Here is a 26,661-nt window from a genome sequence, read left to right on the forward strand (position 1 = left end):
GGTGTTCAAGTACACTGCTGTGCTGGAGAAGTTAACAAGCTCTGATGTTCAGCTGGGACATTCTGACATGCCCGTTATTCTCCTCAAACAGGCTTTGTACAATGCCAGACAACATGAAGTTTTCCTAAAAATGTTACTGGTAAGGTGGAAGTAACTTTAAACAAAATGTTAAAAACATGGTATTTACATGGAGACTACACCTGTTATAACAGTGATATCAGTCATTTAATAATAACAATAGTACCAACTTTTAGTGCTTTGCAAAAGTCTTGAGCTATAGGAAAAAAGAAATGGGTGCAGTAATTAATTGAAACATGTGTACTACACTATATTAAGACAGTGTATTAAGCTGTGTACACACTGAAAGCTATTTGCTCACCACATGATCATCATGAAGCTGACCACTGGGTGACTGGCCTGAAAGTTGAGCGAAGTTTATCTTGGGTCACGCACACTTCCTGACTGGAGAGGTTCACCCATAGACGGCTGAACCCACCGAATGTCATTTGTATGATCTCTCGTAGTGAAATCACTACAAAAAGCATCCAGTGCGTACATAGCTAAAAGCAAAAACTGATTGTATAATTCTGAATTTAAAAGTCAGCAGCATTAACATGACAATTATCTATGAAGCCCACATCGTTTCTGGGACACCACTCAGACAGCCAGCAATTTAAGGAGAACATGCGGCTAAACATGTCACTCCTGGTCTGATTGGGGAGGGGACCAGAGAAAACTACAGAGTCCGACATTGTTTTAGCAAAGTTGCACACCGATTCAATATTGATTTTAGTGACCTCCGATTGGCGTAACCGGGTGTCATTACTGCCGACGTGAATTATGATTTTACTGAATTTACGTTTACCCTTAGCCAGCAGTTTTAAATTTCCTTCAATGTCGCCTGCTCTGGTCCCTGGAAGACAATTGACTATGGTTGCCGGTGTCTCTAGCTTCACATGTCTGAGAACAGAATCACCAATTACCAGAGTTTGACCCCCGGCGGGTGTGTCACCGAGTGGGGAAAAACGGTTAGACACATGAACGGGTTGGTGGTGTACCTGGGGCTTCTGTTTAGGACTATGCTTCCTCCTCACCGTGACCCAGCCGCCCTCTTTCCCCAGCTGCTTGGGGTCTGCCGGGGAACAGCTAGCGGGACCTACGCTATCTTCGGCTGCACCAGCTACAGGGGCCTGGCTAGCTACGGGTGAATGAAGGGTGCGAAGCCGAGTCTCCAATTCAGTAATCCTGGCCTCCAGAGCTGCAAATATGCTACATTTGTTACAGATATCATTACTGCTAAAGGAGGCCGAGGAGTAACTAAACATCTGACACAATGAGCAAGAAAGTGCAGGAGGGACAGGTGAAGTAGCCATGGTGCTAACGAGTCGGCTACGAGCTAAGCTAAGCTAGCGAAACAGTACAGAGACAGTGAGTGAATACTTTGGCTATAAATTAGGTAGTGAGTACACAGAAAGTGTGCTTCGGATGAAGCACGTGAAGATTATACTATGAAAGAAGAATGTATTTAAAAGTTGTTAATTAAATTGCTAAGCAAATAAGCTACTCAGAAACACCACTGTGTTTGAGCAGGAACAGGAAGTGATACTCTACCGCAGAGCGAGCGAACACCAAGTCATATATGGAGCATAAAAGCTGAATGCAGCTTCTCCATGTCTGGTTCGGACTCTGGGAACTGATAACTGGATCCAGATGACCTGAGGGATCTGGGAGGTTCATACTGGGTCAGGAGGTCACTGATGTATTTTGGTCCTAAACCATTCAGAGCTTTATAGACCAGCATCAGAACTTTAAAGTCTATCCTCTGACGGACAGGCAGCCAGTGTAAAGACCTCAGAGCTGGACTGATGTGGTCCACTTTTTTTGGTCTTAGTGAGGACTCGAGCAGCAGAGTTCTGAATGAGCTGTAGTTGTCTGATTTTTTTTTTTTTTTTTTTTTTTAGGTAGACCTGTAAAGATGCTGTTACAGTAATCAAGCCTACTAAAGATGAATCATGGACTAGTTTTTCCAGGTCCAGTTGAGACATCAGAGCTTTTATCCTTGAAATATTCTTGAGGTGATAGTAAGCTGACTTTCTTATTGCCTTAATGTGTTTTTTCTACGTTTAGGTCTGCGTCCATAACTACACCCAAACTTCTCGCCTGGTTTGTGGTTTTTAGGTGTATAGCTTGAAGTTCTCTGGTGACCTGTAATCGTTTTTCTTTGGCTCCAAAGACTATTACTTCGGTTTTGTTTTTGTTTAGCTGGAGAAAATTGTGGCACAACCAGTCATTAATTTCCTCAATGCAGTTATCAAGAGCCTGTACAGGGCCTCGGTCTCCTGGTGACATTGTGATATATATTTGTATGTCATATGCATAGCTGTGATAGTTTATTTTGTTGTTCTTTATAATCTGTGCCAGTGGGAACATGTAAATGTTAAACAGAAGAGGTCCCATGATGGAACCTTGAGGAACTCCACATGTGATACTTGTCTACTCAGATGTGAAGTTACCTACTGATACAAAGTATTTCCTTTTTTCTAAGTATGTTTTGAACCAGTTTAGTACAGTTCCTGAAAGACCTGCCCAGTTCTCCAGTCGTTTGAGTAATATGTTGTGGTCAACTGTATCAGATGCTGCACTGAGATCCAGTTAAACTAAGACTGACAATTTTCCACTGTCTGTATTCAGACATATGTCATTAAACACTTTGGGCAGAGCGGTCTCAGTGCTGTGGTTCTGTCTAAAACCTGACTAGAAGGCATCAAAGCAGTTATTCTGTTTTAAGAAGTAATTGAGCTGTTGAGAAACTTCTTCAATGATCTTACTTAAAAATGGGAGATTTGAGATCGGCCTGTAGTTGTTCATTTGTGTCTTGTCAAGATTGTCCTTTTTCAGTACAGGTTTAATTACAGCAGTTTTTAGTGGTTCTGGAAACACACCTGACATTAAAGAAAGGTTGACGATCTGTAACAGGTCTGACTCCAAAGTCTTTGAGACCTTTTTGAAAAAATCTGTTGGCAGGACATCTAAACAGCAAGAGGAGGAGTTCAGTTGACGTAAGATGTCCTCCAGGTCTTTGCTGTTATAGGGTGAAACTGTTTTTCGGTGGACACAGTACATATCCTGAATCTGCTGTTGATGTACCAATTGCTTGTCTGATCTTTTGAATTTTGACTGTGAAGAATTTGGCAAAGTCATTGCAGGCCATGGTTGAATGAAGTTCAGCTGCCACTGACACAGGAGGGTTTGTTAGCCTGTCAGCTGTTGCAAATAAGACCCGAGCATTATGACTGGTTTTGGTGATGATGTCAGAGAAGTAGGACCTCCTTGCACTCCTCAGTTGTAAATTATAATTGTGAAGTTTCTCTTTATAGGTGTCATAATGAACCTGGAGGTTTGTTCTTCTCCATCTGCGCTCACTCTTTTTTTTTTTTTTTAATTTTCACCAGTGTGGAGTTTCTCCATGGAGACTTCTTCCTTCCAGAGATAACCTTCACCTTAATGGGAGCAATAGTGTCCATAACATTTACCATTTTAGCATTGAAGCTATTGATGAGCTCATTGACTGAACCTCTGGACAGGCCAGGTGTTAATGGGAAGACCTGGTTAAAGATCTCACTACTCTATTCAGTTATACACCATTTTGTGATCACTGCTGTTGGCGTATTTGTGTGTGCTGAAATTTTACTTTCAAAGAAACACAGTAATGGTCAGACAGGCCCTCATCAGACACAGTAACCTTTGAAATGCTCAGACCCTTGGAGATTAGTAGGTCAAGAGTGTGTCCTCTATTATGTGTGGTCTCTGTTACATGCCGAGTCAGCCCAAAGTTGTCCAGAGTATTACTCAGGTCTTTAGTCCCTTTGTCCTGAGGGTTGTCCACATGGATGTTAAATCCCCAACAATAATTACAGTCAAAATCAACACAGATCACAGACAGCAGTTCACTGAGATCATTAAAAAAGTCTGCGCAGTATTTGGGAGGCCTGTAAACATTAAGAAACACAACTTTGGATGAGGCCTTCAGCTGTAAAGCCACATATTCAAAAGACTGAAAACTTCCAGGAGATAACTGCTTCCATTGAAATGATTCATTAAATAAGACAGCAACCCCTCCTCCTCTCCTGCTCACCCTGGCCTCACTAAACTGTAGTTAGGAGGGGTCGTCTCGATGAGAACAGCTCCACTGTTACTTTGGTCCAACCAAGTTTCAGTTAAAAACATAAAATCCAGGCTGTGCTCAGTGATTAAATCATTAACTAAAAATGTTTTCCCAGCTAAAGCTCTAACATTTAATAAAGCCAACTTAAGTGTTTTAGAGGTATTATTTGCCCCCTCATGTTTGGGAGCAGTCTGTGGCACACAAGATAAGTCTACTTTATTTAAAGATCTTTTAGCGGCAGCTAAGGGGTCCAAATCAAGTACGGAGTACATATGCATGCGTAAGAATTCTGACTTTTTTTTTTTTTGAAAAAAAAAATTCCCTTTAGCAGGAAGAAACCTCCTATATGTACTGTTGAAAAACAGTACATATCCTGAATCTAGAATTTAGAATTTAAGCTTAAAAGAATTCTGACTTTTCTCTTGGAATTCTGACTTTAATCTCGGAATTAGGAGATTAAATTCAGAATTCTGACTTTTTTCTCAGAATTCTGGAAAAGAAGAAAAAAAAAGATGTGCCCACTTTTTTTTTTCTTCCAGTGGCCCTAATTCTCTTCCATAGGTACCTCAAATTTATAGGGTTGCACCAAAGAAGAAGAAAATGATGAGGAGGGCCTCTAACTGATAATGAGGATAACTACAGGCTTGGAGGTCCTAAGATTCAGGTATACCAGGAACAGTTCGGGGTTTAGAACACATTTTGTGTAATTACAACAATATGTAACTTATGACCTGGTTGCATAAAGAAAACAGACACATGCATGGCCTTTTGCCACGTTCTATGGGAACTGCAGAAGACTATGTGTCTTAACACCGATACTTGAGATTTCATCTATAGACTCAAGTCTGTTCTTCAATTGGAGGGTATGTCCTTAAAGATGGGAAAGATGTTTAAAAACTTGGAAGGCTCTTCAAATATAATTTGGTGTATATATATTTGGTAATCTTGAAGCATTAATGGCATTAGATATGAATGGATACAGAAATGTGCCCCCCCACCACCACCAGCATGGCCTCTTGCTATGCCGCTTCTCTGCACTCGTAATTGGTCATCTCCCACGTCACCTTCTCCACGTGTCCTGAAGCGATACAGACCCTGAATGCAGCCAAAACATCTAAACACGAGTCACGGTAAAAGCTCCTTCCGTTCCGCTCTGGTGTGTATGCTTTTATTTTTTTTTGTTTGTATTTTTTCCCCAGAACTCAAATGCTGAGGAGCATTGTTTAACTGTAGCGCACTCTAGTGGACACCTAAAATTAATCTTAGCAAATTTGCACCGCTACTATGGCAACTGCTTATCAACAATCCGCCGTAGGTCCGCCGGTAGAAATGTCTCAGGCTGGTGCGGAAACCCTGCTTAAAACCGTAATCGGGCACATTGTGCACGAGTGCAGGCTGAGGGGAGATGCGGTGTCGGAGACGCTGGCAGCTTTTATGGTCGGTAAAACGAAGTAAGCACTTAGTCGTTAATCTAACGCTGCTGCTGCACACGTTCATGATGTTTTCAAACATCCACAGGTGACTGCTGTGGTGCTGGACCCAAGAAATGGCTTTAATGTTGACAGGACCCTTACTAAAGATGATGTTCAAAAACTCGAAGAGGTGAGCTGCTTTATTTCTTTTTCTAATTGGTTTTAGTGGTTCTGAAAATCACTGTGTATGTTTGAGTCGAAATTCTGTTCTGTTACAAAATTAGGAGGTAGAAGGGGGCTTCCCATGATGCACTGCATTTCGTCGCCATTTAGTGAGGTTATGGGAGAAAGGCCAAGAGTCAGACGTTTCCATTTAACAGGAGGCAACTTCAAACAGGGAGTGGCAGCTGCGCTCTCCTAGTCCTGATTTTTTTAGATCCTGTTTTTTTGTGGCTATTTCATTTACTTCTGTAATTTCTGTTTTTTTTCCCCTTGTCTTTGCTTTCTCTTTATGACTATTATTCTTGCTCAATAATGACAGTAAAGCCAATTTTTATTAACATATATTACACTTGTTATTGCTGAATCTGAGTTCACCCCTTCTTCTTTTGGTGTAAGACTAACACAAGCAATGATGGTAATCTATTCAGTTCAATTTATTTTTATTCATACAGCATCAAATCACAACAGAAGTCGCCTCACGATGCCTTATATTGTAAGGTAGCCCCTACAATAACACATACAGAGAAAAACCCAACAATCATATGACCCCCTATGAGCAAGCACTTTGGCGACAGCAGGAAGGAAAAATTCCCTTTTAACAGGGAGAAACCTCCAGCAGAACCAGGCTCAGGGAGGGGCGGCCATCTGCTGCAACCGGTTGGGGTGAGAGAAGGATGACAGGATTAAAGACATGCTGTGGAAGAGAGCCAGAGATTAATAACAAGTATGATTCAATGCAGAGAGGTCTATTAACACATAGAGAGTGAGAAAGGTGACTGAAGAAGAAATACCAGGGCTTGCAAAATCGCTAGCCCGACATCCCGGGGCTAGCGATTTTTCCAGTCGGGCTACCAAAATCTATCTCTGCCCTGCCCGTCGGGCTATCATAGAAAAATATATGTCAATGCTTTTGCATTCTTTCGGAAATGTAGCTGGGTAATTATGTCATCGGTGAGCCACTGTCAATATGTGACATATTGAAATCGCGTTTGAATTTTCGCTTGTTTTTTGCTTTCACTTTGCAGTCGCGCGAACTGTGTATAGAGAGCGACAGTACTGATTGGTGAGTCACGATAATTTGCGCAGCAATTCCTCTGACGTCGTCTTATCAATCGTTAGCTTACTATGCAAACATGATAAGTGAAATCTCCCGCAGCAAGCTTAAACATGTGAGAGGTTGATCGCGCAGAGAATCGCTGAGCGTTATGTGAGTGCGTGTGTAAAAGCAGCAGGATATATATTTTAGTTCTGCTGAGCCAAATAAGACAGGTCAGGGTGAAGAAGGGACAGCCAAAGAAAAGCTTACCACAAAACGGAAAAGTTATGACAAATCAGACTATAAGGCAAAAAGAAAGTGCAGCTTTATGGTTTCATGGACAAAAGAATTTCTGTGGCTGCAATATAACAAGCTAAATAACCAGGGCTGCACATAAGTGGTCCGCAGGTGCGCATTCGCTGTCAAAATAAAAAACGCGCACAAGATAAGAAGTTGCAACGCCTGTTTGCGTACATAGGATTTTCTGGAGGAGGACAGACATTTGTTTAGAACGCTTAAAGATGTCGAAGAAGCAAAATCATTTAAGCAATTACTTTGGTGTTCCTCTACCTCCAAAGAAATGTCAGAAGGAGTCCGAACCGCAAAAGAAGCGCGTATTCTCGGAAAAGTGGTTGCAGGAGGTGAGCTGGCTTCAAACAAATGATGAACGCACAGAGATGTGGTGCAGAATGTGCCGTGAAAATCCCACTCTAGCGGACAAAAACAGTGCCTTTTATATGGACGCAAACGCGCGTTGTAACTTCTTATCTGGTGCGCGTCTTTTATTTTGACAGCGAATGCGCACATGCGGACCACTTTTGTGCACCCGTGTAAATAACATAATGTTCTGCCGGGTGTGTTGTTGGTTTTCCCTCGATTTCTGTAATTTTCAGTAATTTTAAGAAAGGCCCCCGTTAGAACCCATGAGAAATGCAAGAAATGCATTATTGCTCAGTCTGCAATATCTTTCCCAGAACAAACACCAATTGCAAATAACATACTAAAAATAAACCTGAAAAATCTGTTTAGAACAGCTGCTATGTTGCAAAGAGTGAACTACCACTGGAACAATTTAGCAGTCTTTGCAAACTTCAAAAAGCAAATGGCCTAGATCTTGGTTCCACTTGCCTCTTACCTGTGACTTCAGTGGAAATTTCAAATTCAGGATCTGACACAGACTGATTCATGTTCTACACCAGCGATCCCCAACCGTTTTTGCGCCACGGACCGGTTCATGCCCGACAATATTTTCACGGACCGGCCTTTAAGGTGTCGCGGATAAATACAACAAAATAAAACTAGTACCGGTACCGAAAAAAAGAAAATTTATTCATAACACATGTGAAAAGACCAAGGAAAACCGAGTAAACGATAAAAACGATAACAAAATAACGCTGAAAACCGATAAAAACCCTGAAATCTATACATTTCACACCTGAGCCTCAACTCTCGCGGCCCGGTACCAAACGATTCACGGACCGGTACCGGTCCGAGGCCCGGGGGTTGGGGACCGCTGTTCTACACGGTTCTAATTGAACAGAAATTTCTATGAACTTGTAAGAACTAAGTATTTGAGTTGATGATTGTAATTTTTATACAATGTTGTAATTTGTGTTTCAACAATTTTTTGATTAATGTTTTGTTTCCGTTACAATATTATACATTGTAACGGAAACAAAACAGGAAACCAAACACCAATCAAAAAATTGCTCTCTTTTTTATTCGGGCTACTTAAATTTATTTTGGGCTACCAAAAACTGAAGAGTCCCTGCCCGAAGGGCTACCAGGGATTTTGAAATTTTGCGAGCCCTGAATACTCCATGCATCATGGAAGTCCCCCAGCAGCCTACACCTATTGCAGCATAACTAAGTGGGGATTCAGGGTCACTTGATCCAGCCCTAACTATATTCTTTAGCAAAAAAGGAAAGTTTTAAGCCTAATCTTAAAAGTAGAGATAGTGTCTGTCTCCCGAATCCAAACTGGAAGCTGGTTCCATAGAAGAGGGGCCTGAAAACTGAAGGCTCTCCCTCCCGTTCTATTTTTAAATACTCTAGGAACAACAAGTAAGCCTGCAGTGTGAGAGCAAAGTGCTCTAATGGGGTGATATGGTACTATCAGGTCATTAAGATAAGATGGGGCCTGATTATTTAAGACCTTGTATGTGAGGAGCAGGATTTTTGAATTCAATTCTGGATTTAGCAGGAAGCCAATGAAGGGAAGCCAATACAGGAGAAATCTGCTCTCTGTTTCTAGTCCCTGTCAGTACTCTTGCTGCAGCATTTTGGATTAACTGAAGGCTTTTCAGCAAGTTTTAGGACATGCTGATAATAATGAATTACAGTAGTCCAGCCTAGAAGTAATAAATTCATCAACTAGTTTTTCAACATCACTCTGAGACAGTATATTTCTAATTTTAGAGATATTGTGCAAATGGAAGAAAGCAGTCCTACATATTTGTTTAATATGTGCGTTGAAGGACATATCCTGGCCAAAAATGACTCCACGGTTCCTCACAGTGTTACTGGAGGCCAAGGTAATGCCATCCAGAGTAAGAATCTGGTTAGATACCATATTTCTAAGATCTTCAGGGCCGAGTACAATAACCTCAGTTTGATCTGAATTAAGAAGCAGAAAATTAGAGGTCATCCAGGTCTTTATGTCTTTAAGGCATCCCTGCAGTGTAACTAATTGGTGTGTGTTATCTGGCTTCATGGATAGATAAAGTTGTGTGTCATCTGCAAAGCAGTGAAAATGTCTCCCTCTGCAACATGTCTTCCAGCTGTGTCTGGATAAACTCACAGAAAAGTGCAGCCCATCCCTTGACACTATCAAAATGCAGGTGTGCTTTGACATGAATTATACCACGAAATGTAAGTATAACCTCATTCTGATTTTATGTGGCACCAATGCATGTATGTAATGTATGCTAAGCTTGCTAGAGGTTGTTCAATTTTTTTTAGGTTTATTTTGCTATACAACATCTGTCTAGTCGTCTACAAATGCCAGTGACCAATTATTAGCATCCATCTAGTTTCATCTGCTTATCTGGGTTTGGATTGCAGGGGCAGCAGTCTAAGCAGAGAAGCTCAGCCCTAACTCTCACCAGCTACTTTCTCAAGCTTATCCAGGTGACATAATCTTTTCAGCGTATCATTGGTCTACCCATGGTCTCCTCCTAGTGGGACATGCCAGGAACACCTCACCGAGGAAGCATCCTAGCCAGACACCTGACCCATCTCAGCTGGCTAGTTTCGTTGTGGAGGAGTAGTAACTCTACTCTGAGGCCCTCTCAAATGACTTAACTCCTGTTTCTAAGGGAGAGGCCAGCCACCCTTTGAAGAAAGCTTATTCCTGTCGCTTGTATCTGCAATCTCATTCTTTTAGGCCCTACCCAGAGCTTGTAACCATAGTGATAAGACTGTAGATTGACAGGTAAATCAACAGCTTCGCTTTTACAGACCAATCTTTTTCAGCAGTAGGTTTTCAGTATGTATGCAAGGGGAGGACGTAATGCTTTCCATGTCTTCATGTGCAGCTGCTTTGTAACAAATAAATGGCATACCTAGTGCTGCAATCAATAAAATCATCACATTGTTGCAGTCTTGTCCTATTTGTAGCAAAAGTGTTGCTTTTTGCCATTATATATTTTTTGTTCTTTACAGATCAAAGTAGGCTATGCTAAGCTGGTTCATTTTTGTGTCAACCAACGAGTCCAATAAATTGATAACCACTGTTGTATTTCCCATTATCTCCAACTTGGGTTTTATGTTTAGATGAGCTGTCTAATGCATAGAAAGCCTGGGTATGTTAAACTGCAGTTCAGCATAGCCATGCTATGCCATGCTCTGTTTGAGCCACATACAGACTTCAGACTGCAAAACCTTGCCACAATGACTTTTGGTGATGACCTTGTGTGTTTGTGTAGGTGAGTTTCTTGAGGATATCCACCAGTCAGAAGAGTCCAAGCTGAGTCCACTGTGCAGAGAGATCACTGACAACAGGGTGAAATCAAGGAAGGAATTAGATGGCCTTTACCAGAAAATCACCACTTATATCCTGCTGCGCTCTTCTATGGGTTCGCCTACAGATACCAACACTATGGAAGAGGCTACAGGTCTCATACTACTTTTCATTGTTCCAACTACAATGTCATGTCTGCATACTGAAAATGTAATGCCACGTTACACCAAAGGCTGTGCTACTAATTCTAACCCCAGATCATCCAGACAGCACTTTCTGCTATTCTCAGTGATTCTCCAACATATGTCTTGTGAGCTGACTATGAACTTCAAAACATTTCTGATGAACCACAAGTCGGTTCATATTATGTAACATCAGACTTCCAGTTAGAAAGATCAGGTTCTGAAAGGGAGCAAATTGTCAGCAGTTTTCTGAATGGAATCTCTTCTATTCACAAAATGAATGAACAATTTTACATAATATGGTGCAGAGGTTCCCAAAATGTGGGGCCCGCCCCCTGGGGGGGGGGGGGGGGAGGGGAGGGGGGGGGGTATGAAAAAAACAAAAAACAAAAAGAACGCTTGGACACTGCTAGCGTAATGAACAGGTTTTTGACGGGGCTCCCACGCAAACGCAAAGCAGGAGATGAAGCATCGCCAAATATGTTTCCAAACCAACTTCATTCTAAGCCAAAGAGTAGAAAATATGGTGAAGCATGTCTTCCCTTTGGCTTCACCTGCACAAGTGCAGAGGTAGGTCTCTGCGACAAAATTAGTTTCCCTTGCGTCGGCAGCACGCGCTTGGCTGTCCAAATCACGGACAAACAGTATCCCACATTCTTTATTTTTAGTTCACAAACACTTGTTGTAATAAATAACTATTCCTGACATTTTGGAGATGTTAGCTCTTTATATAGTAAAGTTACAGTGGGATACAAATAATATCCGGCCTGTCCTACCATGATTTGTTTCCCCAGTTCAAATCACGGACAAACAGTATCCCACAGCTGTTTATGTTTTTGAACCCATTTTGCACACAGAGGCATTTTTTTGAGAAATGTATTGATAGCAATGTTGAATATTATTACACAGGAAAAAAACAACTACACGTAAAATAATTACACCGTGATGCCTCTGCCTTTCTAAATGGAGGGACAGTAACTGCGTGTTTATTTGTAAGCGTGTAAAACCTGAAGATAGTAAGATTAACAGTATTTTGTCTCTATCTGCCATTCTGCAATTCATCTCATGTAAACAACGTGGCGCACAGCGTGACGTGAAAAAAGGCACATACCTTTGACATTGCGTGACGAACTATGTATTCCTCGTCCACACGTAAACGCAAAAAACTGAGTTTTTTAAAAAAAATCTCAGTTTTCTTAATATTTGCTTAATTGTTTACTAAATGTTTGAGGTGTGAAATAAACCGCAATGGAGTTTGAAAACAAAATATGGGTGTGTGTGGTTGGAGGATGTGTTTGTGCTGGGGGGTGGGTGTTTAGTTGGTGGGGGGGCCCGAACATTTTTCTTGTAAAACAAAGGGGGGGGGGGCAGCAAAAAAAGTTTGGGAAACACTGATATAGTGTAACAATTAGCCATGCAGTGAATGATGCTGGTGGTGGTAATAATGATTATACATGCAGTGTGTCTAACGTTTGACTTCTCTTCTTCCTTTGCCATAGCTGTCCTGCAGAGCGTCTTCCCTCAGGCTGAACTGGGAAACTTTCAAGTGGCCTTAAAGAGAGACCAGGAGCAGCAGCTCAATGAACTCACCATGATTGTTACTGGGATCCGACTCTTCAACAAAGCCAACAAGAGGGGTGAAGAGGAGGTTGACATCCACGAACTAAGTACAGTTTTTATGCTTATTTTTCACTTTGCCAGCTTGAAATTGATTGTTAGAAGACCTCTACTGTATATTTAGCTCAGTGACTGTCTCTTTGCTATTTGAAATTATAAGCAGTCGCATGCAGTTAAAATACTTTTAAAAACATTTGTAGGCCGACCAACAACATTGGCCGACAGTTCACCAAATGAAATGAAATGTCTTCATGAACCAAAAAGTCCTGCTGTTTTCGTTTCAAGCCTGTAACACTATAGACCTTGCTCCATAATGGTGGTTTGTGAGTGTTGTACGACTGGGCAGAGGGGAGAACACATCTGCAAAACGCAGTTTCAGTTCAGCAACATCCACTCTGTAAACCTGTGACAATCTCCCCAGTGTGTGTAGCTTTGCCCTGAGGGTTAGAACGTACACATCTTTTTTTCTTGGTTGGGCTTGGACCTTTTTTGCAGTTTTCTTTAATCAGGTTGACAACTTAAGTGTCCGAGACATGAATGAAGTGCCCTGGTCAGTCAGTATCTCTTTCGATATGCCGACTCTGGAGATGACCTGAAACTGTGTCTACACGACACTCTTTGGTAAAGTGGTGCACAGCAGCATTGCTTCAGGTTATCCTGTTGCATAATCCACCAGAACTAATACAAAGTGATATCCCTCTGCACTCCAGTGAAATGGCTTCATGGTATGTGGCTGCAGAATGTGTGAAGTGATGATGAGGTGGACCCAAAAGGAGAGAATCAACAGGCGTGAAACTGGGACTTCACAAAAACCGAGCCGTTTTATTCATAAATTGCACGAAAACACAAACAAGGGACGAGCGGAGATAGGACTAAACTAGCTAGACAGTTAAAATGGGGTAACTAAACACTAAGAACCTAAAACATGAAATGCACATATGAGACAAGACGGGCTGGGGAGAACACACGTGGATGCACATGACAGACAGGGGAGACAAAGAATAAAACACAATGAGAGGAACACGTGTACAGAAAAAGGAGACAAAACATAACGACTGGACACACAGAGGGCGAGGGAGCTATATGCACAGAAACGTAAACACAGACAACAAGACAGATTCTCACAGGAGACACAAAAGGCACAAAAAGGACCTAGCAGACAAGAGACTAAACTGGGAACACAAGAAAACTCGCTATTGGTGCATGTTTTCCTGTGTTCTCCTAGTAGTTTTCTAGCTCTGTTTCCCAGTTTAGTTCCTTAGCTTCCCAGTGTCATAGTGCTTTGATTTTAGTTCATATTTCTAGTTCCTCGCTTTTGGCTTTGTTTGCTGTATGTTTAAAGAGTCATTTACAGCCAAAATAAAGCTGCCACTTTTAGTTCTCACCCTTGCGTTTATGAGTCCTGCATTTGGGTCCTACATCCTGCCTGCCACACAGTGAGCCTTGACATGTAAAGGCACTCAGCCTGGTCTTGTAGCCAGTTGAGCTGCTGTTGATGCACCAACACCTGCTCCCAATGCATCAACTCCACCACAATATCTGCCAGCGTCACTCAACTGCATTAGTCATAGGCCCATCGTCCCACAACTGGGTTTCGGTACCAATCGTGACGAAAGGATCCAACGCACTCAGCATCGCAAAGTAAGTGAACGGTTATTTGTGGTGCTTCCCACTCTTTAGCTTCTGCAGGCCTCCAGCTGCCTCCTTCAGCTCAGCACAGCACACAGCTCTGGCATCTGGTAATTTTGTCCAACTCAAATAGGGGAGGCATGATTGATGATGGAGAGCTGCTGACCACACCCTGAATCTATCACTCCACCCCTTCATTGCAGCTGAGCCACAAATCACACCCCATCACATATGTACACCTTAGATGTTGAGGGTTTCTGTGGGGAGGTTTAAATGAGCACTGAGCAGCAGTCTTGTGCTTGTTTCCCATTTGTCTCAATTTTCAATTGTCAATGTCTCTCTCAGTTTTGTTTGTGTACCTCCTTTTGTTTTGTCTGTGTCAGACAGAGAGTGGAGAGCAGATAGTCTTTAAAAAACCAGAAAGTTTGATTGTCACTGTGATTGTTTGTAAACACAGAAGCCCTCAGCTGAATAGCAGTCCTTCCTCCTGATAATGCTTCAAGGCTTTCTCCAGCCACTCTAAGGAAAGGCCAAACTGTGGACAGTACTGTTTTAAAGAATCTGTCAGGTTCAGCCACTGACACAAGTTGTTACATCAAAAGAGGAAACAAACAGGTTACTCACAGGGCTAGGGGAGGCTTCAGGCTCTTACCCAACTCCACTCTGTCAGGCCTCTTTCCAGTGTCCGGGTAGTGGCGATGGCAGCCAGTTCCAGCTCCAGCATCTCCCACATGTCAGCTTTGTGTTCTGTGTCCTGTGCTGTCACAGGGCTATAACGCTCTGACTCGGGCCCTCTCTTCTCTCCAGTTCTCCTCCTCCTATTCTTGCTTTCTAGTTCCCCCGCTGGATTTTCTCTTCCAGTCTTTCTTCAGCCTACTCAATCTTAATTCGGGGCATGATAAAGTCCAGCAGAATGTATATAGATTCACAAAACACACAGATCTAAATCACAAAAAATTAAACAAAAAATAAAATAAAATAAATCACAAATTTCACAAAAATATTTAAAACCCAATAGAAAGTATGCAAATCACACTAAACCACTGCCTTGTGACAAAATTCTGTCTTGTGATAAATTCAGCTCACAACAGTGATATTTATACCTTTTTGTGTTCTCCTTGCAGTGCCTGCAGTTCTTCAAGAGGCTCTTCCAGTCACCAGTAAAAGAATAGCAAATGAGCTGTGTGTGACACAGACTTTGGTGTTCAAGTACACTGCTGTGCTGGAGAAGTTAACAAGCTCTGATGTTCAGCTGGGACATTCTGACATGCCCGTTATTCTCCTCAAACAGGCTTTGTACAATGCCAGACAACATGAAGTTTTCCTAAAAATGTTACTGGTAAGGTGGAAGTAACTTTAAACAAAATGTTAAAAACATGGTATTTACATGGAGACTACACCTGTTATAACAGTGATATCAGTCATTTAATAATAACAATAGTACCAACTTTTAGTGCTTTGCAAAAGTCTTGAGCTATAGGAAAAAAGAAATGGGTGCAGTAATTAATTGAAACATGTGTACTACACTATATTAAGACAGTGTATTAAGCTGTGTACACACTGAAAGCTATTTGCTCACCACATGATCATCATGAAGCTGACCACTGGGTGACTGGCCTGAAAGTTGAGCGAAGTTTATCTTGGGTCACGCACACTTCCTGACTGGAGAGGTTCACCCATAGACGGCTGAACCCACCGAATGTCATTTGTATGATCTCTCGTAGTGAAATCACTACAAAAAGCATCCAGTGCGTACATAGCTAAAAGCAAAAACTGATTGTATAATTCTGAATTTAAAAGTCAGCAGCATTTAAGAGGGTAAATAAATTTTTCCAGTGGGCGACTATCACGGACTAATGTGAAGTGTGTATCAAGTAAAGCAAGATGCCTGCATAATTATAGAGTAGTGGTAACAACACAACACGAAGAAGCCTGTACATTTTAAGTACACTTATAAAATAACTGCATAATACTTTAACAATAACTAAACTAACAACCTTAACTTGCAGCTGAATAATATTGTCAAATAATAAAACTGAAAAAAATTTTCTACCTGGATGTTGCATCCTGGGTCGAGCTTTTTAACCAGCTGTTTTACCAACCATATGGTCACAAAAGTGATGATCAGGCTGAAATAATTGAATACTGTTATTTCAGCCTTAGTCTCATTTTGATTATTGAGTATTTTTTCCTTGAGATACTCACTGTTAAAAGTTTGGACAATAAAAAAAGCACAAAACGAAACAAAAAAGCATGCACAATGTTCTGTGTAGGCCCATTGCTATTATTTCATATGTACCACTGGGCATTTTAGGCTATTTTCATCTTATTTAAGGTGATTTTTTTTATATTAAAATATTTAGTGAAATATTAATTTTCCTGTACCACCAGGCTGATGCAAATTCATGTGCTAAGCATGTTGAAACCCTGCTGAGTGACGTCTCATCACAGATGAAGCTGCTAAAAGAAACTGTGCAGTCAAAAACAGCAGTACCAGCTGCAACAGTTTTCGTAAGTTGCTTTGATTGTTTTGAAGTGTTCTTAAGTTGTTACAGTTAATGTCTTGTTATATTTCATCTGAAGGAATAGATGGAAGTGTGTACAAGATTTTTTTTTCTCCTTGATTCTTATATTTGTCTGTACCTAGAGTCTTTATTTTGTCATTTCTCATTCTTTTTCAGCCATTATTCAAGATGCTGTCAAAGTTATGGTTTGAACTTCAGGATGAGGGTGAGTTCCTGAACATGCTCAATAAAATCATGCTCAGACTCCAGCCCTTCTCTGCCTCCCAGGCCAGGATTTTCTCTGAAGCGTATCTAGAAAGTCTGTTGGAGGACTCAGAGGTGAAGACAGACGAACAGAGAATGCTTGAGTCTTCAGGTATGGCTTTGATCACCCACAGAAACAAAACTGCATTTTCCACAAGAGTTACAAAAAAGAGAAATGAAGATCTATGCTTTTGCCAGTCTTAAATGTCTTTGTGATTTATTTTGTCTTCCAGATAACTGCGTTGATCCAGCTGCCCTGAAGACACAGGAATGGCTTTTTTCTGAAACAACGGTCAATTTTGAGGAAATGCCCCTACAGTATAATGGATTCTGTGGCTACACACTTGTAACCAGAGATGGCCTTCTACTTCCAGGTACAATTCCAGTGTGATGGTTTTTTGCTTAGGTAAAACAAATTTAGGTGTGTGAGTAAAGGCGTCAGCTTTCTTTAAAAACACTCATGAAGTTGCAGGGAATTATAAAGTTGTTCTCTGAATGGCCACAAAGGTGGTGACCAAAGCCTCTTCATAGCTATAATTATACTGCCTTCCTGACCCCATCCATCCATCCAGAATTTAGGCTAGTATTGTAATTAAAATGTTATATTATAAAATTCAAAAATGGAATGCAGTCAACTGTGTCTGAGACACCTTTTAGAAGCTCTAGTTAAGAATGTATTATGCCTTTGATTTTCCAAGTATAACGTTTTATTGTTGATTGTGAAGTCACGATTATTCCAAACTGGTGAGTGAAAAGAGGACGAAGCTGCTGACTTGGTGTTCAGTCATGCTGACAGAGTTGATGCTATAACATATATATATACAGTGATGTGTCTTAATAGTTTGTCTACTAAATATAGGTTTGATAACAGTATGTCTTGGCATAATGCTTGTTCAAGTTTGTAACTAGAATGAATCAGATTTAGGTTTATTGAACCAGGTTCAGCTGGACAAAGGTAGTGATATTTGGGGTGAGGTTTGGAAGTCATTTGCCTTCTGTGGGTGGTTGGAGAGCTGTTTGAATGGTCACCTAACATGTGTAATACTAATGATAGTCTGGACTCTCTTACCTGTCTGTAAAAGTTGCTTTTGGCCTTAAATGTACTGCAGCTATTTTCCACAGATTTGTTGAATTTGCTGTATTTTAAAAGAATGCAATCCCTACAATCTACGTAATATATTTTACAAATCGTGTTATTCAAGTATTTATTTATTTATTCATCAGTTCCTGCAATTTCCCATAAATTTTGCGTGATTTATTCCCTACATTTTGGTTGAGGGGTCATATGATGATACTGCTTTGATTGCACAGAATCAGTATTGAAATAATATCAGTTGTTGATCATTCTTAGTAATCTGTGGGAGCGCCGTTTGGCGTCACTCATTAACAACGTGTTAATTCTCTCCTACGTGTCAGCACATCAAGTTTTTCCACCTATGACTAACTAAATAAATAAATACTGCAGTATTAGGTTGACACTGATTTACAGGACATGTACCTATTTTTGCAGCTACTGTCTCTTTCACAGCCCTGAATTTTTGAACCAGAGTATTAAAATGAATCATAAAGGTGATATACTAAGATTAGTAGCAGACAACTTGAGTAAAGCTGTCCATCAAGTAAGCAGGCATGGCTGTGATTGTTGCCACTATGATGTTATTGGAAAGCATAAATGGTGGGGATTACCAATAGTTTTAAGTACAGTGCCAAAGCTTCAGGTCTCTCCTACAGAACTATTTCACTGACCTTATTATTGAATGTTTTATTCTATCACAGTACTACCCTATCGCTTGATTTCACTGAGCTCCTGCGAGCAACCCATTCTTTCAATGTTTGTAGAACCAGTCTGCATGCTTAGATTTTATGCACATGTGGCCATGAAAGTGATTGGAACACGGGAATTAGCTTATTTTGATGCAGCATCATTCCCTCTTATCTCGGACGAGCGCGGCTCCACCTTGATCCAAGTATTAGGACTGTTAGCCAATACAAGCCTTTGATGATACGGCTAATATGAGTGTTTATCTTAGTGAAACTTCTCACCTGTGTAATTAGTCACATTAATCGGTTAGTTAACTGGGCACTCAAAGCACTTCTTCACATAAGACTTCATAGAAGCACTTTTTTCTATACTTAAGCACCTTGTCTAACATTCACTCTCCTTCTCTGATGGGTGCATCAGGGGGAAGATTGTTTCATTAACTTCAAATTAAATGAACATAGAGTAGATCAAAGGGAGGCTGTAGACCAATATTATATTAATATTTATCTCTTGCAGGTAATCCATACATCGGAGTCCTGAAACACAAGGAGAAGCTCTATGTTTTTACCTCCAAAGAAGCTGCCACGAAGTTTGCCCTTAGTCCAGACAGCTTTGCTGCAGAAGTTGCAGAAAAAGCCAAATACTCCCCTGAACTCATTCAGCTCCTCAAACTCCACCAACAGTTTTCCTGTATTAGTCCATACTCTGATGTGAGCAGACTCTCACAGGTAACTTTCTGATAGCCACAACACACACTTCAAAAACATTTAATGAAATTCACAGGAGCTTTTAAAACTTTCTTATGTTTGGACAATCTGTTGGTAGTAACTGATTTCGACTTTTGGTTTGGCAGATCCAGCCAAGAAAGGGTTTACCGGTGAAGCCAGGTATAAAATGTGAGTGTGGCACTCAGACTGAAATTCACCCTGTGGAGAAAAACATTGTCAAGTCATATGAGTGGAATGAGTGGGAGCTTAGACGAAAAGCTCTCAAATTGGTGAGACACGTTCATTTAATTTTCTCACTTTGTAGTCTGATGTGTGCTAAGTGTTGAAACCTATAGTAATACTTAACAGTGTTATTACTTAAAAGTATGACATTTTCTACAAACAGCGTTAGGTAATATATTAAACTTGGGTTGCTTGTAACCTTTTTCAGAGAGACGTGTTTGTCATTCATTTAAAATGTACAATGTAAACTGTTCTGTTTTTGAATGATTCATGAATGTGAAAAGACTTATCAGCAGTAGCAGAATATCAAAAGGCACAGAACACAGTTTCCAATAGTAGTATTGGAACAGTTGAGAGGCCACCCTGCCTGGAGCTGTCCAGTGGATTGCACAGATTTGTCACTTCCAGACAGGTTCAGCCCGTTTACTCACTTTCCATAAGAAAGCCACAACTCAGGGTGGAAAATGCCATAAAGTAAGCAGTGGATCACGGCCTAGACTCGGCATTGTTTATCCCACTCAGTGATTCTACAGGTTAGATTAGTCTCACGTTTGTGAAAGGCATCGGAGGCAGACAATTGAGATGGAGAACCTCAGGAGCCCACCCGATGGTGACGAAGACCCTCAGGAGACCCTGAAATTCTCTGTCAGCCACGGTCAATTCTGACTACCTTCTTTCTGGCCCATAAAAAGGGAGTAAATGGGCTAAACCTTTCTGGAAGTGGCAAATCTGTGCAATCCAACTGGACAGCTCTAGGAAGGGCATGGAAGTAAGTGTCATGAACGAAAACAAACACACATATGCAGGGTGGCCATCCGGCGCTCACAGTTATAGTAGCTTTTTGTTTGATGTGTCCTGATGCTCTTTCTTTCTGTCTCCATGTTTTACAGTTTTACAATTTGATGTGGTTTTATCAGAAGTTAAATTTTCCTTCATAAGTGTCTTTTCTGATTGTGCTTGGATTATCTTTTCAATTATGTGCTATAGTTCAATTCAATTCAATTTTATTTATATAGCGCCAAATCACAACAAAAGTCGCCTCAAGGCGCTTCATAGATACAGAGAAAAACCCAACAATCATATGATCCCCTATGAGCAAGCACTTTGGCGACAGTGGGAAGGAAAAACTCCCTTTTAACAGGAAGAAACCTCCGGCAGAACCAGGCTCAGGGAGGGGCGGCCATCTGCTGCGACCGGTTGGGTTGAGAGAAGGAAGACAGGATAAAAGACATGCTGTGGAAGAGAGACAGAGGTTAATAACAGATATGATTCAGTGCAGAGAGGTCTATTAATACATAGTGAGTGAGAAAGGTGACTGGAAAGGAAAAACTCAATGCATCATGGGAATCCCCCGGCAGCCTACGTCTATTGCAGCATAACTAAGGGAGGATTCAGGGTCACCTGGTCCAGCCCTAACTATATGCTTTAGCAAAAAGGAAAGTTTTAAGCCTAATCTTAAAAGTAGAGATAGTTTCTGTCTCCCGAATCCAAACTGGAAGCTGGTTCCACAGAAGAGGGGCCTGAAAACTGAAGGCTCTGCCTCCCATTCTACTTTTAAATACTCTAGGAACAACAAGTAGGCCTGCAGAGCGAGAGCGAAGTGCTCTAATAGGGTGATATGGTACTACAAGGTCATTAAGATAAGATGGGGCCTGATTATTTAAGACCTTGTATGTGAGGAGCAGGATTTTGAATTCAATTCTGGACTTAACAGGAAGCCAATGAAGGGAAGCCAAAACAGGAGAAATATGCTCTCTCCTTCTAGTCCCTGTCAGTACTCTTGCTGCAGCATTTTGGATTAGCTGAAGGCTTTTCAGTGAGTTTTTTGGACATCCTGATAATAATGAATTACAGTAGTCCAGCCTGGAAGTAATAAATGCATGAACTAGTTTTTCAGTGTCACTCTGAGACAGGATATTTCTAATTTTAGAGATGTTGCGCAAATGGAAGAAAGCAGTCTTACATATTTGTTTAATATGTGCGTTGAAGGACATGTCCTGGTCAAAAATGACTCCAAGGTTCCTCACAGCGTTACTGGAGGCCAAGGTAATGCCATCCAGAGTATGAATCTGGTTAGATACCATATTTCTAAGATTTTCAGGGCCGAGTACAATAACCTCAGTTTTATCTGAATTAAGAAGCAGAAAGTTAGCGGCCATCCAGGTCTTTATGTCTTTAAGACATTCCTGCAGTTTAACTAATTGGTGTGTGTTATCTGGCTTCATGGACAGATAGAGCTGGGTGTCATCTGCATAGCAGTGAAAATGTATGCTATGTCTTCTAATGATGCTGCCTAAGGGAAGCATGTATAATGTAAACAGAATTGGTCCTAGCACTGAACCCTGTGGAACTCCATAATTAACCTCAGTGTGTGAAGAGGACTCTCCATTTACATGCACAAATTGGAGTCTATTAGATAGATATGATACAAACCACTGCAGTGCAGTACCTGTAATACCTACAGCATGTTCTAATCGCTCTAATAGGATATTATGGTCAACAGTATCGAACGCTGCACTGAGGTCTAGCAGGACAAGCACAGAGATGAGTCCACTGTCAGAGGCCATAAGAAGATCATTTGTAACCTTCACTAAAGCTGTTTCTGTGCTGTGATGAGCTCTGAAACCTGACTGAAACTCTTCAAATAAACCATTCCTCTGCAGATGATCTGTTAGCTGTTTGACAACTACTCTTTCAAGGATTTTTGATATGAAAGGAAGGCTGGAGATTGGCCTATAATTAGCTAAGACTGCTGGGTCTAGAGATGGCTTTTTGAGTAAAGGTTTAACTACAGCCAGCTTGAAGGCCTGTGGTACATAGCCGATTATTAGAGATAGGTTGATCATATTTAAGATCGAAGAATTAATTAATGGCAGGACTTCTTTGAGCAGTTTTGTAGGAATGGGGTCTAAAAGACACGTTGATGGTTTGGAGGAAGTAATTATTGAAGTTAACTCAGAAAGATCAATTGGAGAAAAAGAGTCTAACTTAACATCAATGGTACTAAGAGTAGCTGTAGATAATATTACATCTGTGGGATGATTACTGGTAATTTTTTCTCTAATGATAAAAATTTTATTTGTGAAGAAGTTCATGAAGTCATTACTAGTTAACGTTAAAGGGATGGTTGGCTCAACAGAGCTCTGACTCTTTGTCAGCCTGGCTACAGTGCTGAAGAGAAACCTGGGGTTGTTCTTATTTTCTTCAATCAGTGATGAATAGTAAGATGTTCTGGCTTTGCGGAGGGCTTTCTTATAAAGCAGCAAACTATTTCTCCAGGCTAAATGATGATCCTCTAAATTTGTGACACGCCATTTCCTCTCCAGATTACGAGTCATCTGCTTTAGGGTACGTGTTTGAGAATTATACCACGGAGTCAGGTACTTCTGATTAGAGACCTTAGTTTTCACTGGAGCTACAGTATCCAGAGTCGTACGTAGTGAGGAGGTGAAATTATTAACAAGATAATCGACCTCTGTTGTAAATGTAAATGTTATCAGGAAATGATCAGACAGGAGAGGGTTTTCAGGAAACACTGTTAAATGTTCAGTTTCTATGCCATATGTTAAAACAAGATCTAGAGTGTGATTAAAGTGGTGGGTGGGTTCTTTTACATTTTGAGAGAAGCCAATTGAGTCTGATAACAGACTAAATGCCATGTTGAGGCTGTCATTTTTAGCATCTACATGGATGTTAAAATCACCCACAATAATTATTTTATTTGAGCTCAGAACTAAATTAGATATAAAGTCTGAGAAATCAGACAGAAACTCTGTGTAAGGCCCAGGTGGACGATAGATGATAACAAGTAAGACTGGTTTCTGAGTTTCACAGCTGGGGTGGACAATGTTAAGCATCAGGCTTTCAAATGAATTAAAAGTCTGTCTTGGTCTTTCATTAATTAATAGGCTGGTGTGAAAAATTGCTGCCACACTGCCCCCTCGGCCTGTGCTTCGAGGTTTCTGGTAGTTAGAATGACTCGGGGGTGTTGATTCATTTAAACTAACATAATCATCCTGCTGCAACCAGGTTTCTGTAAGGCAGAGTAAATCAATTTGTTGATCAATTATTAAGTCATGTACTAACAGAGACTTGGAGGAGAGAGACCTAATATTTAATAATCCACATTTCACTGTTTTACTCTTTGGTTCAGATGTGGATACTGTATTGTTCTTTCTTTTTGATTGTTTATGTTTAAGTTGTTTGTTGCTGGTTTTTAGTTTGTTTTTTGTCTTTTTGGAAGCTGACACAGTCTCTATGGAGATGGGTTTTTGGGGGGGTAGCAGGAGGAGAGAAGCTGCAGAGAGGCGTGTAAGACTGCAACTCTGCTTCCTGGTCCCAACTCTGGATAGTCATATTTTGGGGGGTTTAATAAATTTGTCCATATTTCTAGAAATGAGAGCTGCTCCATCCAAAGTGGGATGGATGCCGTCTCTCCTAACAAGACCAGGTTTCCTCCAGAAGGTTTGCCAATTATCTAGTGTTGGATTGTTTTTTTTTCTCTTATATAATTTTCCTGTGTACTTTATGATAGAACTTCATAGACCTCATAGCACCTCAATGACATGAAAATTAGGCCTAATAACTGTTTCATATCATTAGGTCAAGCAGCCTAAAAACACGAAATGAGGTTCCTTATCTAGTGAGGACTTTTTTCTTTGCAGAAATGCTCACATTTACACGTTTTAGCAGATATTACTTTACTGTACATTTATACTTACTATAAATGCTGTAAGTTTATAGTAAGTATTTTAAGTGCTTAAAGTCTTTGTGTGTATGTTTGTGTGTCGATGTGTAACTTTGCTGCTTTTATTAAGAATGAATATGTTAATTTCTTGGAACAAGGCGTCCCACAGCAGCCTCAGGTTCATCTTTACCTGTACAGCTTTTGTCATTAACAACCCTTCTCTAAATGAACATTGTGCTGTCTGTGTTCTGAGCCTATATCCAGTGAGCTGCAGTTCTCTGGGAGAAAATACTTTGTTGATATTAGTTGAATGGCCTAATATCTTTGGGCTGGACAGGAACTCCAATAGCCACTCATTACATCTAATAAAGGCAGAAAGAACACATCACACTTTGAATCTGGTACAGTATGTATGTGCTCAAAAAAATTATCGGATAGAATAGAATAAAACAGACACGATAGAAAATAGCCTGGTCTGATGAGTCTAGATTTTTGCCACAACATTTGAATGTAGTGTAAAAATGTGGTGTAAACACCATGAACAGGACAATTAAGGCCAAACAAACAGACTGAGAAACAGCACATACACCAGGGCTGTTGCATTAATAAATGCAGGGAGATAAATCAATGCAAAAACACAACCTTCAACTGTGCAATATTTTCTTTTCTTTTTTCTTTTTAGCTGTGCAATATTTCCAAGGAACCGTGCAATATTCTAAGGACTGAATCACTGTGTGTATTCTCACTTGTTCATTCTGATATACAGTCTTGTACATACTATATATTTTTTTCTTTGTTTAAAATTTATTGTACATATATACTTCTTTTTGTTAAAAGTGCCCTTTTTTTGACTCGTACTGAACGGGTTTGCATACAATTTTCGTTGTTCGAAAGCACACTGACAGTAAAGATGGTTCTGGAAACCCTGATCCATCTTGCCTTGGATCAGCAGCCCAGGTTGCTCCTGGTGGTGGTATAATGGCATGAGAGATATTATCTATGCTTTGAAGTCCATTAGTAGCAACCAAGCTAAATGCCTGGGTAGTATTGTTGACCTTTCCCATCCCTTTATAGCCACAGTGTACCCACCTTCAGATGGCTTAACACATCCTGTTACAAAGCTTAAATCATCTCAAAAAAAATGGGCTTCACAGTCACCATCGCAGTCCAACAGAGTACTTTTAAGAACTTTTATAGTGGATTATATAGGATAGGATTTCGAACGGGATTTTCATCATGTATGTGGAAGCCAATGAACGTGCAGCAGCTATGTGATGCTATTGGACCAAAATCCTAAAAGGATTGTTTCCATCACCTTGTTGAGTATATGCTACAAGAACTGAGGGAGTTACGAAAGGCAAACTCTAACCTGGTACTAGCAAGATGTAACTAACAAAGTTAACTGGACCTTACCGTATTACAGTGGTTTCAAGAGTTGGGTTCTGTTTCGTTTGTCTCAATGCACGACTTTATTTACTGACCTTTCATTTCCATGCTTCATATCTCTAGGCCAATCTTCAGACCAGAGTTACCGTTTCAGTACAGACTGACCTGAGTCACATGAGGCGGGAAAATGTCACTCAGACCTGGCTTCCTAAGAATGCTGCCTGTCAAAGCAAGAGAGATGGTGCAAGCCAAGTGCCTAAACCTCAAACCTTTGTAGCAGGTCTGAGAGGACAAAGGGGTGCACATGTTGTCAAAGCAAACCTGACCAGATCTGTGGATGATTAAAGAGAAATAGTTAATAAAATAAAAGTTGATGTAAGAATCTTGTTGTTTTTATCCTTTTTCTTTTATATAGCCTATACCCTCTGGACACACCACCTGCAGTGCTTTTGTTTACAGCACTTGACCCCAAATTTTTAAACCCTGGAAACATGATTCCTGGACTACACTAGACAAGATGCCTAGCTCTAGTTTGAAGGTATGATTCTGTGGCACTATGCAGATCAGCATCCACTAACCCCGCTCTGTGATTTTACATGCCCAACAAGCCTAGGTGCTTGATTTTATACACCTGTGGCCGTGAAAGGGGCCATTGGAAGAGCTGAATTAAATGATTTGGATAGGTGAAAGAATACTTTTGGCAGTATTGTGTAGCAGCTCTCACATCTCTCTCTCTCACTCACTCACTCACACACACACACACACACACACACACACACACACACACACACACACACACACACAATTTATTAATAAAGTCTGTGTGATTAGTTTCAGGTTTACGCTCCGGTCACAGCTGGCTTTTTTGATACACCTGGGGTATT

The 26,661-nt window shown here is 40.7% G+C and overlaps 1 protein-coding gene across 1 annotated transcript; it reads left to right on the forward strand.

Moving 5' to 3' along the window:
* The first annotated feature begins 5,378 nt into the window (after window positions 1-5,378).
* cfap206 (cilia and flagella associated protein 206) lies at window positions 5,379-26,336 on the forward strand. The gene is made up of 12 exons (XM_084952927.1): window positions 5,379-5,602; window positions 5,684-5,767; window positions 9,616-9,706; window positions 10,762-10,950; window positions 12,478-12,645; window positions 15,349-15,563; window positions 16,616-16,735; window positions 16,906-17,104; window positions 17,226-17,366; window positions 19,271-19,482; window positions 19,608-19,751; window positions 25,901-26,336. The coding sequence occupies exons 1-12, from the start codon at window positions 5,450-5,452 to the stop codon at window positions 26,120-26,122; spliced, it is 1,938 nt and encodes a 645-aa protein (XP_084809053.1). The 5' UTR covers window positions 5,379-5,449; the 3' UTR covers window positions 26,123-26,336.
* The last annotated feature ends 325 nt before the right edge of the window (window positions 26,337-26,661 follow it).

The sequence above is a fragment of the Perissodus microlepis genome, chromosome 15, assembly GCF_051167445.1.
Source record: "Perissodus microlepis isolate ML-2025 ecotype Zambia chromosome 15, ASM5116744v1, whole genome shotgun sequence".
Taxonomy (NCBI): Eukaryota; Metazoa; Chordata; class Actinopteri; order Cichliformes; family Cichlidae; genus Perissodus; species Perissodus microlepis.